A 12858-nucleotide genomic window follows, 5' to 3' on the forward strand; every position below is an offset into this window, starting at 1 on the left:
CAGTGTATGAAAATTTGTTTAATCGCCTCAAAAACCAAACACTTATTGAAAAGTTACTGAAAATAAAATGAGTTTCATTTTTCTCCACAACTTTCACTAAAACATTTTTTGCTCCAATAAATATTCTGGAAGCTAGCTTCAGAAATATTCAGAACTGCATCCAGGCCTTCAAGCAAAGTGATCATCAAAATTCTTTGACCTAAAATTCGTATGGATTGACAGTTTTTTTTTTTTTTCAAAATTCTACAATACCAAAACGTCTGGAGTTCTTTCATGTTCACAGAAAGACAGACCAAATGACCTTAATACAGACTTCACTCTAATGCAAACATGCCTAAAGTGGAAAAATGATAAGCTGCAAACCTGATAAGCCACATATGGATAATCAGTAATATACAGGGGATGGACAAAAATATGGAAACACCTCATGAAATGCACGCCTGAGTTGAAGTGTTTATTTTAGAGACGTCTGTAGGTCCATGCTGTCATATCTGCCCAACACCACTACCTGTACAACCTCCGCAATACGTTGCAAGTTTCATCTGTTGTCGAGACAGTGTTCTGTGCAATTTTTTGAGCATCACGTCAGAGCTAATGGAATTTGAACACGGGCAAACTGTTGGGGCCCATATGGTGGGTGCTTCCATAACCAATGTAGCTGAGGTTTTTGGTGTTTCACGAGGCACGGTATCCAAGATTATGACCGCATACAGGAGGACTGAAAAAATCGCATCTCATAAACACCAGCATGGACGGAAATGTGTGTTGAGTGATCGAGACAGACGAACAATGCATAGGATTGTGACGAAAAATAAGAAGACTACAGCTGAAAAAGTGACTGCTGAACTGAATGTCACGCTCACAAACCCTGTCAGCACCAAAACAGTACGAAGGGATCTCAACAAGCAGGGTATTTCTGGAGGAGCTGCAATTCCAAAGCCACTCATCAGTGATCAAAATGCCACTAAGAGGACAGTGTGGTGCCAAAGTCATAAATCCTGGACTATGGAGCAATAGAAGGTCATTTGTTTGGATGAGTCCACCTTCACACTCTTTCCAACTTCTGGCCGAGTTTACGTCTGGAGAACGCCATCCCAAGCTTACAATCCAGATTGTTTGCTGCCAAGAGTGAAACATGGCAGGGGTTTGATCATGGTATGGGCAGCCATATCGTGGTATTCTGTTGGACCCATCATTACCCTGCAAGGTCACATCACTGTCAACGACTATGTGACCATTTTGGGCAACCAGGTCCATCCCATGGTGTAAACTGTTCCCTAATGGTGATGCCATTTACCAAGCCAACAATGCCTGTGTTAACATAGCTCACATTGTTCAGGACTGGTTTTCTGAGAACGAAGATGAAGTGTCACATCTGCCATGGCCCCCACAATCACCAGATATCAATATTATTGAGCCTTTGTGGTCCGTTTTGGAGAGTAATCTGCGCGCGCACTATCCACCTCCATCACCGATAACAGAACTTACCATGTTTTTCAGGAAGAATGGTATAAGATTCCCTTGCAAATCATACAGGACCTCTATTTATCTATTCCAAGGAGACTGCAAGCCACAGGTTGTCCTACTCCATATTAGTCACGGTAATGTGTTTTTTGTTGGGTGCTTCCATATTTTTTTCCATCCCCTGTATATTCCTGTTTTATCAGTTTTGTGGATTCCTTTTCCTGTCCCACATTTTGTTCCTGAGCCAGTACTTGCACTATTACCATAGCGAATTATTACATTTACAATGCATCAACTGCTATCCTAAATAATACTTCATGAAGGTACATATTCATGGCTAACATTATTATTAAATATAATTATAGTAACTGAAGAGTTCTAATTCCTGGGATATAACACTGTGTAGTCTGTTGAAAAGTCAACCAACGTCTACGAGCAATCAATATCTGTTGACTTCTAATGGACGGCACAGTGTTACACCCCAGGAGATAGAACTCTTCTCAAACAAAGCTGCGAGATTCTAAGCATTACAATCACAGCAAGTGATTTCCTGACAATTTCATATTTCATATTCCCTTAAATGTTAAAACTGCTTGAAAGTTCACCACTGCACAGTTAAAATTTTCTTTGACATGAAAATCTTATTGATTTTGTTAAAACTCTTCATAGCATGATGAAGGAATATACAATGTGCACAGGAGTCATAACATTTTAATTTTTCCACTTTATCTTCATAATCCCCATATCTTAATGAGCTTCTTTTTTTTTTTACCTCGGAGCTTGGCTTAATTTGGTTTAATCTTGAAGCCTTTGTGTTCATTTTTACTTTTTCTATTGCTAGTGGGGTGGGACTAAGTCCCTTATACTGCGGCCACTTCTGGCCTATTGTACCAGCCCCAGATGATAGGTGAGGGTGATTGTGGAGGAATTGGTGGAATGAAGATTGGCAGGGGAAACTGAAGTACTCGGAGAAAACCTGCTCCAGCGCCACTTTGTCCACCACAAATCCCACTTGACCAGACCCAGGATTGAACCTGGGCCATCGCAGTGGGAAGCCAGCAACTAACCACTTGAGCTATGGTGTGGCCCTAATGAGCTTCTTACTCGGGCTTAGTGTATTACATATGTAGCCCGACATTCTTGAAAATTTTAATATTTTACTCATGACTTCTGGCTGTTTTGTGTTGTATTATATATAACTGCCCTCTCTTATCAGGACTGTAGACTACAGCAGAAGTACAAATCCACTTGAAAATACAGTGGAACCTCAATCTTCGAACACAATCCGTTCCAGGAGATGGTTCGACTTTCAATTTGTTGACTTTTGAGTGAAATTTCAACATTTGAAATAATATAAATTGAATTAATCCATTTCAGACCCCCAAAATTTAACCAATATAAAAAATTTTAAGTGCCTATTTCAAAAGATCATACTGGTAAATAATGATAAAACAAGGATATTTAATTACAATAATTGAATGTTTTTTTTTTTATTTTTAGTAGTACATACATGAAAACTATTGTATAATAATCAATCAATAATAATAGTAGGAGGTATATTACTCTTCACTACAAGGTGAATGATTCATCTTTCAAATGGAATCCACTAGTTGGCAGTTCTGGTACATTAATATTATCTTGGAGAGAAACCTGTCTAACGTCATTTGTTTCTTTTTTCCTATTTTTTTTTATGTCTAGACATAAATTCTTCAGCACCAGGACTATCTTTTGTAATGTCACTATACAAATGTCTAGCCTTCTCACATATAATGGCTTCAGAAACACTATCACCAGCCATCTGTTTTTCATTGATCCAAACTATTTAAAGTTTTTCCACTTCTATTGCTGACAATCTTTCACTGGTAAGGGTTTTTACCCCTTTGGCCATATTAGCCACTTTAATGGCTTCCTTGTTCTTCAGTATGGTCGATACGGTTTACTTAGCCATGCCATATTGAGCAGCAAGGTAAAAACAGATTAAATTTGTAAGATGCTCACTGAACCAGTCATAGGAGAACTGACTGAACAACTGCATATGCAACCAAACAGAAAGAGGTGACCACATGATTCTTTGTTCAAGTTTCACAACCAGATCTTCCTCAAATTTTTTGTTCAAGTTTCAAGCTGTTCGAACATTAAACCATTCAATGTTCAAGGGCCCACTGTACTAACATTTCCAAGAACACAAAGCTACATAAATGGGCTTATCATAAAGCTTAAAATATAATAACTGCCATTCTATAGTGTATATATCAAACAAGCTGGCTCAAGCAGTTAACACTTCTGACTTGCTTTCAGGAGGCAACTACTTCAAACAGTGGCCACAATACTAACTACACTGACTGAAGTTTTCATGGTGTTTCTGAGCAACTTCAGGCAAATGTCAAGGTCAGTACCTATACTCAGTCCATAACTGGTTCCTTTTTTGTACAATTCTTTCCCCCTTACTTGGTAACGTACAACAAACTGTTACCAAGTTATTCACAGCTAGCTCTGACATGTTAAAATATCATTCATACCTAACACAGTTACAGCCAGTCTTCAATGTTAATAACATTCAAGACTGGGACATACATCAATATAAGGATATTAAAATTACACATAATTCTGATGGACTCATCTAACATTCCTGTCACAATATGTGAAAAAACTAAAAGAGAAATTTCTGTAGTATATAGTAATTTTAATAAAATTCTTCACGCCTATCTTAAATTCTGATTATATTAGAAACATGCAAAAGATACTCCAACACTGAACACATCCTGAACCACATATATCACACAATTTCATATGATTACCATAACTATGACTGAATTCTGACAAGCTTCTGCACAAAGGGCAATCAGTTCTGGTGCAAGTGGATATAACTTTCACACTTCAGTTTCAAAATTCTTAAACAGTTTAATACAAAACTTCGTTCATAAACTTCATGCTTCAGCCACTTTATCTGCATGGAACTGATGTGATAAAAATTTACATGTAGGCAGAGTATGTTAACACATGAGTGTTATAAATATGCAGATTAAATGCAAGTCAGTCACTGGACAACATACAATATAATCATGCCATAGTAAGCTAAGTTACATTTTCTCAAAATTCATTAAATTTTGGGTTATGTTTATTGCATACACTTCACTTCGATGTCCTGTCATTTATTTCCACCCCAGATCTTTCCTCCCATTCTATTAATACTCACTGAGTCTGTCATATAAACTCAACTAAAAATGTGCATGTGATATGGCTGATTGGCATCTCCTGTACTACAACAGCAGGGACCATGAGCAAGACACAGTGTGCAAATAATAGCCGTAACATTCTTCAGTAAAATTCTGCATTATGTTGGTGAACTTTTCATGCAGTTTAGAGAGAGGGTAACCGACTTGGTTCTACGACATGCCAGGTTCAGCTTACTTTTGAGTGGCGAGCCTGGTACAGCTGTTTGAGTTTCCATTTCCACCTTGAGCTTGTTTGAGTCAATAGGGCTTCTAACTCTCTCAAAACATTTATCGTTGTCTGGCACCTCACACTTCCGGATCTTCATTTCTTGCCTCAAGTCTGTTGATGGAAGAAGAGAATATATGATATACTTCGCTCAGATGTACTTAACATTATCATGATGACTACATGTTCAGAAGAGAAGCAACATTTTCTAGAGTAAAAAACACTTTCATTCCTAGAAAAAGCATGGTACATAATAAATCATATGGATAATAATTCCTATCAGCCATGCATTTTAAGGTACTTCCAGATGGAATTAATGGCTGAAATTCAGAATATATGTAAAGGGTTTTGAATAGGTGACTACAAAAATAAAATGTACCTTGGAAGTGCCATGGGTTCAAACTCCAGGGCACTGTTCTGCTTTATGTTTCTTCTAAATGGGAAGTCTGAGAGAAATACAGCACAAAAAACAACCATTTTCATCAGCTAGAGTAAATAAATTTTTTATTCCCAATATAAGACATAGGGTGATCTATAGTACATATGCAAGGAAATTTTATCTCCTAAATCACTGTTTGGCAGGCTGTATTCTGCTGAACCCTGGAGTTCACAAGAGGTAAATGTATAACGTTCAAAAAGTAACTCATTTTACAACCCCACTGCTATCACAACAATATAGTTAACTGCATATATTTCTTCATTACTCTTTTAGCTGCACTGTACCAATTAAAAGAACATTTTCACTCACTGGGTAGACACTACTGTGTAAATTCCTAACACAACAATGTATATATCATTCTGCATGTGCTTACAAGACAAGTGCAATGGTACTCCTGTAACAACAAACTGCTGCTGAACTGAACTCCTTCCAATAAATTATGGCAGTTCACAATGAGCTTTCATGAACTAAGGAATGTGAGCAGAGTGATGCTGACTATTCATTAATCAAAATATCAATTAGTGTGTAAATGTTATATATATATATATATGCACACAAACACACATGGGTGGACAAAATAATGGAAACAATAAGAAATTGAGGAACAGAATCTGTTTGTGTTAGCTACATTTCAATAACTTCAGCTGGCAACAGTGAATGTTCTTCCATTTGTTTACATTCTGTAGTGCTTGTGTCCATGCAACAGTGATTGTGCTGAATGACAGTCTGCGTGAAATAATAGGAAAATAGGACACTTGTCCAATTTTGAAAGAGGACAGATCATTGGTGCTCATTTAGCTGGCGCATCTGTGATAAAGACTGCCACATTACTATGTTTATCAAGAGCAACAGTTTCTAAGGTTATGTTGGCATACACAAATCACTGGAAGACAACATTAGCTAAGAGGAACAGTGGGCAAAAATCAACACTGACAGAGAATGTCGTACACTGAGAAGGACTGTTTTGAACAATCACAGAAGTAATGCAGTACAGGTGGCAGGACTGAATATTCATCTTACAGACCCTGTTTCTACAAAAACTGTTCTGACCATAAAACCTGGATATCAAACAAGAGGAACTGTGCACGTGATGTGGTCACATGAGTCATCCTTCATGCCATTCCCAACATCAGGAACAGTTTATGTTTGGAGAACCAAGGAAGCCTACAATTTGGAATGGCTGGTTCCAAAAGTGAAACATGGAAGAGGTTATGTGATGGTTTGGGCAACAATATTGTGGTACAGTATTCTGTGGGTCCCACTGTTAACCTTCATGGCCAAATTACCGCTAGAGTGTACGTGAACAGTTTAAATAATCAGATACGTCCCATGATCCAGATGTTATTTCTGAATAAAATGCAAGTTTTACATGATGATAATGCTTCCATTCAGACAGCTGCAACTGTTCCGTCATGGTTTCAAGAGCATGAAGCTGAATTTCAACAACTTCCATGGCCAGCAAAATTACCAGATTTGAACATCACTGAACCACTCTGGTCAGTTTTGGAGACTAAGCTGAGAAACAGAATCCCATCTCCAAATTCTCTAAAGAAATTTTATGTTTTTCAAGAAGAATGGGGTAATATTCTGCTAGACTGTTCAAAATTTGTATGAGTCCATTCCAAGAAGAACTACGGCTGTATCAAAGGCAAAAGGTGGTCCAAATCCACATTAATAAAGAAATGTGTACAGTATCTGTAGTGTTTACATTATTTTGTATCAGTCTTGTAAATGCATTCTTTCATAGATTATTGATATAAGCCACTTAATCTAAGCTCATACACATATTCTTTTTATTATTATTTTCTGATAATGAATTCCTGGTTCAAAACAGAAGCTGAAAGAGAAGGGAAAAACACAAAGCAAGACCACTTACACAATAATAAGAACAGATAGAGCTACATGTACTTCAGACATTGAACTCAAAATTACAAAAATATAAATTTAACAGGTACTGTAAATTCAGATTTACAACCGCTACCAATTCCAGTGCTACAGGACAGACATGAAGTTCAACAATTTTTCAGTATGAGCATCCACCAGAAAAAGCAATTTTATTAATTTTACATCACCAGTCAGAGTTTGGAAGCTCTTAGAAAATCATGATTAAGAACTGTTGAAACATCAGTCAGAAGACAAGGTTACAAGAAAAGAAGGAGAAAAGAAGTATGCAGACACCACGATAGACTGGTTCTAAGCTATCTGATGGTTTCACTGAAGTATCTAAATCTCCAGACCATTTTCAAATGGACAGATATAACTGCAGTTTAACAGATGCACTGAAGTCCTGTCTGCACCTGCAGAAATATGACTGAACAGAGAAGATACAAATTTTGACTCTGGTTGAGGCATACATGAAGTCTGTAATGTTCTTCAAATACGCACATTTCATTCAAAACCCATATAAGGTACCTGCAGAGCAAGGCATACTGCTAAACACGAGGTAAGGGAGACCTACTGAAAATCAAACCAAATCATGAGTGGCAAAATAATGTCACGTTACCTAGGAAACACGCAATATTATGAGTGTGAAGAAATAAACCAACTATGTGCAGGAATGAAAGATTATGTTTCACAAAGTGGATAAGAATAATTCGTGAATAAAAACGGAACGAAACCTTCAAAAAAGGTCATATTAGATTTCAGAAATAACATCCAGACATGAAAATATGCGGGCAAATTGAGAAGTCTTTGCCCTTATTTTTTTCAGCAACAATAATACACATATAAGGAAATCAAAATATAGGCAGTGTTCTAAGTACCTTTGACTATTTTTCCAAATAGTCACCACCCCGGTTCAGGCATTTGTCCCGCAGCACCACTAGTTTGGAGATGCTGCTCTTGTAGAATTCAGCTGGTTGAGCGCAGAACCACCGCCGGACAGCGGTTTTCACGTCGTCATTGGAAATGAACCTCTGGCCTGCCAGGAACTTCTTCAATGGATCTTCCTGGATCTCACTGTCACCGGAGATGAAATGTGGGTATTGAATTTCACCCCGGAATCCAAGCTACAAAGCATGGTGTGGAAACATCCTGGTTCACCTGTCACGAAGAAATTCTGCAAAATGCCATCCGACAGGAAGTTGATGGTCCCAGTCTTCTGGGATCGCTGAGGACCACTCCTGCTGGATTTCATGCCATGAGGTGCCACCATCAATGCAGACAGCTATTGTGGCACACTCACATGTCTGCGAGATGCCATCAGGAAAAAGTTCCCGGGGATTCTCGTGGATGAGGTGGTTCTTCTCCATGACGCCAGGCCTCATGTGGCAAACAGGACCACTGCCCGAATGCAGTCATTTGGATGGGAGATTATGGAGCATGCACTGTATAGTCGACCTCGCTCCCTGTGATTACCACGTGTTCGGTCCACTGAAGAAGTTCCTGGCAGGCCAGAGGTTCATTTCCGACAAGGAAATTCTACAACAGTGGCATCTCCAAACTAGTGGTGCAATGGACAAATGCCTGAACTGGGATGGTGACTATGTGGAAAAATAGTCAAAGGTACTTAGAACACTGCCTGTATTTTGATTTCCCTGTATGTGTATTACTGTTGCTTCTCCATATTTGCTAATTTGTTTAAATGGTGTTAGCTGGAGTACACACTGTATGTATGCATCACTTGCCAGAACATTAAACTAAGGTTTCAGAGGTTTTTCTCTGATATGCAATATTATGGACCTGCGGGAGCAGAAAATGAAAGCTGTACATTAAGCATAACCCACGGCTAGAAATAGCAATAATCGAATCTGCTTTTTGGCAAGACTAGTGATGAACAAAGTTAGTTCCAACAGTTGAGAGTGATTGACAAAACTGAAGATTAATTACAACACAGCCTTGACTATCTATTCGCCAATTAACTGTGGAGCTTCCTTAACCCCTTATTTACTGATTAGATCTTCTGTAACAATTCCAGTGTTGACAATTATATCTGTTTCAGTAATATACAGCATATAAATTATATCTGCCACAATATGCAGGGCCATCTTCTCAGCTTCTTTGAACAAAAAGACATCTGTATAACTGACAAGTCACCTGTAGACTCTAGGGACTACAGGTTACAGATTTATAACTTCAATCAGCACATGTAATTTAAACTAATAGACACTGTGGGATATCTCAGTTAAATTTCAGTATCAAATCTACTTCAGCCTTTGACATTTAATTTACATTCATTTGGTGCAGTTTGTATTTCCTTTTCTCAGTCTCCATGTGTACAGGGTTATGTAAAACTACTTACCTTATTTTGAATTCGGTTATGAAAATGGTGGGAAATAACAGAAATATGACAGAGGAGTGAAAAAGGAACTTCAATAATAAAAAAAAAGGCAGCAGTACCTCATTATAAACCAGTACTAAGAGAAACAACAGTATGCAATATTTGGTAAATGAATAATAAAGAAATTAGGCTAGCAGTTCTGATCTAACCCACAGATTATTAAAGTGAAGAATCATGAGGCCATCAACATATGACATGATAAAGATTTGCTGGAATGGTTTAATTAGTAAAGGGCACAAAGGATTCCTGTTTCTGAAAAATCTGTGCTTAACTGACCTTCACTTCAAGCATCAGGAATGTAAGGAAATCTCAAACTTTCTCTGAGCTGGTTAACATGATTCAAGCAATAATATGGCATTCAAGGACTGCCACACAGAAGAAATATTAAGTTCTCACAAACAAGGTGAATGAATAACAGTGACTTTGAAGACTTAAAAAAACTCATAAAGTCCCAAGCAAATATGCAATGCTGATAAGAATGGAATCTCATCCCATGGCATTGCCATTCATGTTGTGCACTAGCTTGTTGTGAACCTGGGAATAAATTTAAGAAGAAAATTACTGTGTTGTGTTGTGCCAACACTACCAGCTGATGTAAAATTACTCTTTGCGTACCAGTAATGCAAGCAAAGAAAATGCACATTCCTTCAAAGGAACTAAAAGCACAAATATGACTGTCATATACCTTAATTAGCAGGGTGCACATATGGATCATTCAATTTTCAAATCGTGATTTGTCAAGAAATTTGTGCCACATACATGATGAGCATCTAACAACAAAGGGTTTGTCAGAAAAGGTTGTAGAGTTGTGAAGGGCATTGGCACATGAAAGTGAAAATGTCCTGAAATCAGATCATTGTAAATTATTTGTGAAAAATGTACCACTTAATGTGACTGCTCTGACAACCAATGGATCACAAACTTATTTCCACAACAAAAATGCACTACAGGGACAACATGTTGATGATAGCAAAAATATCAAAATCTTGTGCAAAGAAGTTGGCTCTATACATATACAAGGTGTCACATGTGATACTGTAAAGACTAACATTAGTGAGTAACTGAAAAAAGTATTTCTATATCACAAAACTGCTAAAAGCAGTGATAAAAAGATGATATGTCAGTTGTCATGTAGACCCCCATTCTGCAAGAGACAGAAGGCTTTGAAAAAGATGATAGTGAAGACAAAGCAGTGGTTTGATGCCCATTGTACTGGCTCAGATTATGAACTGCTGTGTAGCGTGGGGGGCAGGGGTGGTTGTGTGTGCATGTGAATGTGGGAAGGGGAGCAGAGGGGGGAGGAAAGCTTAGGCCAAATAACAGGTTTTTTCACAACACACTGAATCAGTGCAGTGGGATAATACAGGTGGAAACTCAGTTCACTGCATAAATGAAACTGGACAGTTAAGGAAAGAACACACTGGGAGTCATAATTAGCAGGGTACATAACCATGAAACGGTTTGGAAAAGTTGCCTTCCTATGACCCATAACTGTTCCATTGCTGACCTCATTCACTTTTAAGACAAGTAGTCTCTTCAAGCATTCCACCTCCTCAGTAGGCTACTGTGAGAGACTGGACAATACAGGAAGTGAAACATTTTAGAGAATAATTAGCATAATGGGGCACATGTGGTAACATAGTAGGTTGAGGCACTACTACAAGCCAGAAGGTCACAGGGCTTGAGTCCCAATGAGGTGAATTTTTTCTACTAACCTAATCCTTCCAGCCGCACTGTGGCTCTGGGGTTGACTCAGCCTCTAAGAGAAATGAGTATCAGGAATCTTCCTGAGGCATAAAGGGCAGCTGGCGCACTGACAACTTTACTGCCATCTGTGAGCAACTGTCTAGGGAAAATGTGGAAGCCTTGACTTTTCACAACCCTATGGGCCTTCATGACCTGTTACAGGGATAACTTTACCTTACTAGTCTAATGATTGCGGCTTAGTATCCATGCCTTATATGTTCCAGATGACCTCCATGGCATTCAATACATTTCTATAATCGCTGTCTGAAATTCTGCATAACTCATTGCAATAAGGCTCCACTAACTGTTCCAGTTCCCCCTTGTAATGCACTCCTTCAGTTCTTGGGTAGAGTTGGGGCAAGTAGCATACACCCTAGACTTCTGATACTCCCACAGGGAAAAGTCTGGCTGTCAAGTTCGCAGAATTAGTGACCAATGAATGTTGCCAAATCATGAAATTAAGTGCCCTCAGTATATTCCCCTGATGAAACTTATGCTTTACTTTGCTCTCTGGGCCAATGCACCATCCTGTTGAAACCATACATTTCTCACTCTTTGCCTCATCCTTTGCAGTTCTGTAGCCAAAAATGTTCGTAGTATAACACAATAACAATCAGAATCCATGGTAATGGCCTGGGTGCATTATACCAAACAAGGAAACACCACACCAAATGACTTTTGGTATGAAGAGGTTTCTTGTGGATGTATATAGGATTGTTATCACTTCAATACCTGAAATGCTGCCTGTTTACATAACTGGACAAGTGGAATTGGGCCTAATCTCATATGATCAAAACATTCAAAACCAGTTCATTAAGCACAAGGTACAAGAATTCCGCAGAGAAATTCCCACAGGAGGCTTTATCCTGTTCTACCAGTTCATGAGTTACATGTTATTTTGTATGGATAAAGCCTGAAGTCTCCATGCAAAATTCTTTGAAGGGACCTCACTCATGGGGTGTTCTCATGTGCACGGCCAACAAACATATCCACTACATTAACATGAACACTGACATCATCAACCCACTTCACAATGGCATTACGTGAAGGATCTCATACTTTAGAATACTGAACTGACACAAAAAACGTTTCTGCAATTGTGCAACAGACTTAGTTTCAAAATATGTTCTTAGAGTGAAAATTCCATGTTTCACCTTCCAGTTCTCCAGGACTACTAAACTGTACAAGGTGTGGCAATAAAGAAACCGGATTACTTTTATGACTCATTTCCGGCCACGTCATTGACGAAGAGGAGGGTAGGGCATTGACCCTTGGACTTCCCTCTACCGTCACACAAAGTTTCATTCACGTGCATCGGTTAGTCTGGCCGCGACCATTGTTAGAAGCGGATCGTGTTTCTGAGCTCCGTCGGAATAATGCTGAGTGCTAATGCAGAACAACGTGCTAACATCAAATTCCTCACAAAACTTGGAAAATCTGCCACTGAAACTTACAATTTGTTGACAGAAGTATATGGTGATCAGTGTCT

The 12858-nt window shown here is 38.5% G+C and overlaps 1 protein-coding gene across 5 annotated transcripts in view; it reads right to left on the reverse strand.

The window, feature by feature from the left end:
- Window positions 1–12858, reverse strand: part of LOC111867133 (nuclear distribution protein nudE-like 1-B) — a 58081-nt gene that overhangs the window by 27219 nt on the left and 18004 nt on the right. For all 5 annotated transcript variants that reach the window (XR_002843295.2, XM_023856673.2, XM_023856674.2 and 2 more), the window contains exon 6: window positions 4876–5019. Coding sequence is in view for 4 of the 5 variants with exons in the window: in XM_023856673.2 (XP_023712441.1) it covers window positions 4876–5019 (144 nt within the window). In the remaining variant the exon portion in view is untranslated. The remainder of the gene's footprint in view (window positions 1–4875; window positions 5020–12858) is intronic.

The sequence above is a fragment of the Cryptotermes secundus genome, unplaced genomic scaffold, assembly GCF_002891405.2.
Source record: "Cryptotermes secundus unplaced genomic scaffold, Csec_1.0 scaffold443, whole genome shotgun sequence".
NCBI lineage: Eukaryota > Metazoa > Arthropoda > Insecta > Blattodea > Kalotermitidae > Cryptotermes > Cryptotermes secundus.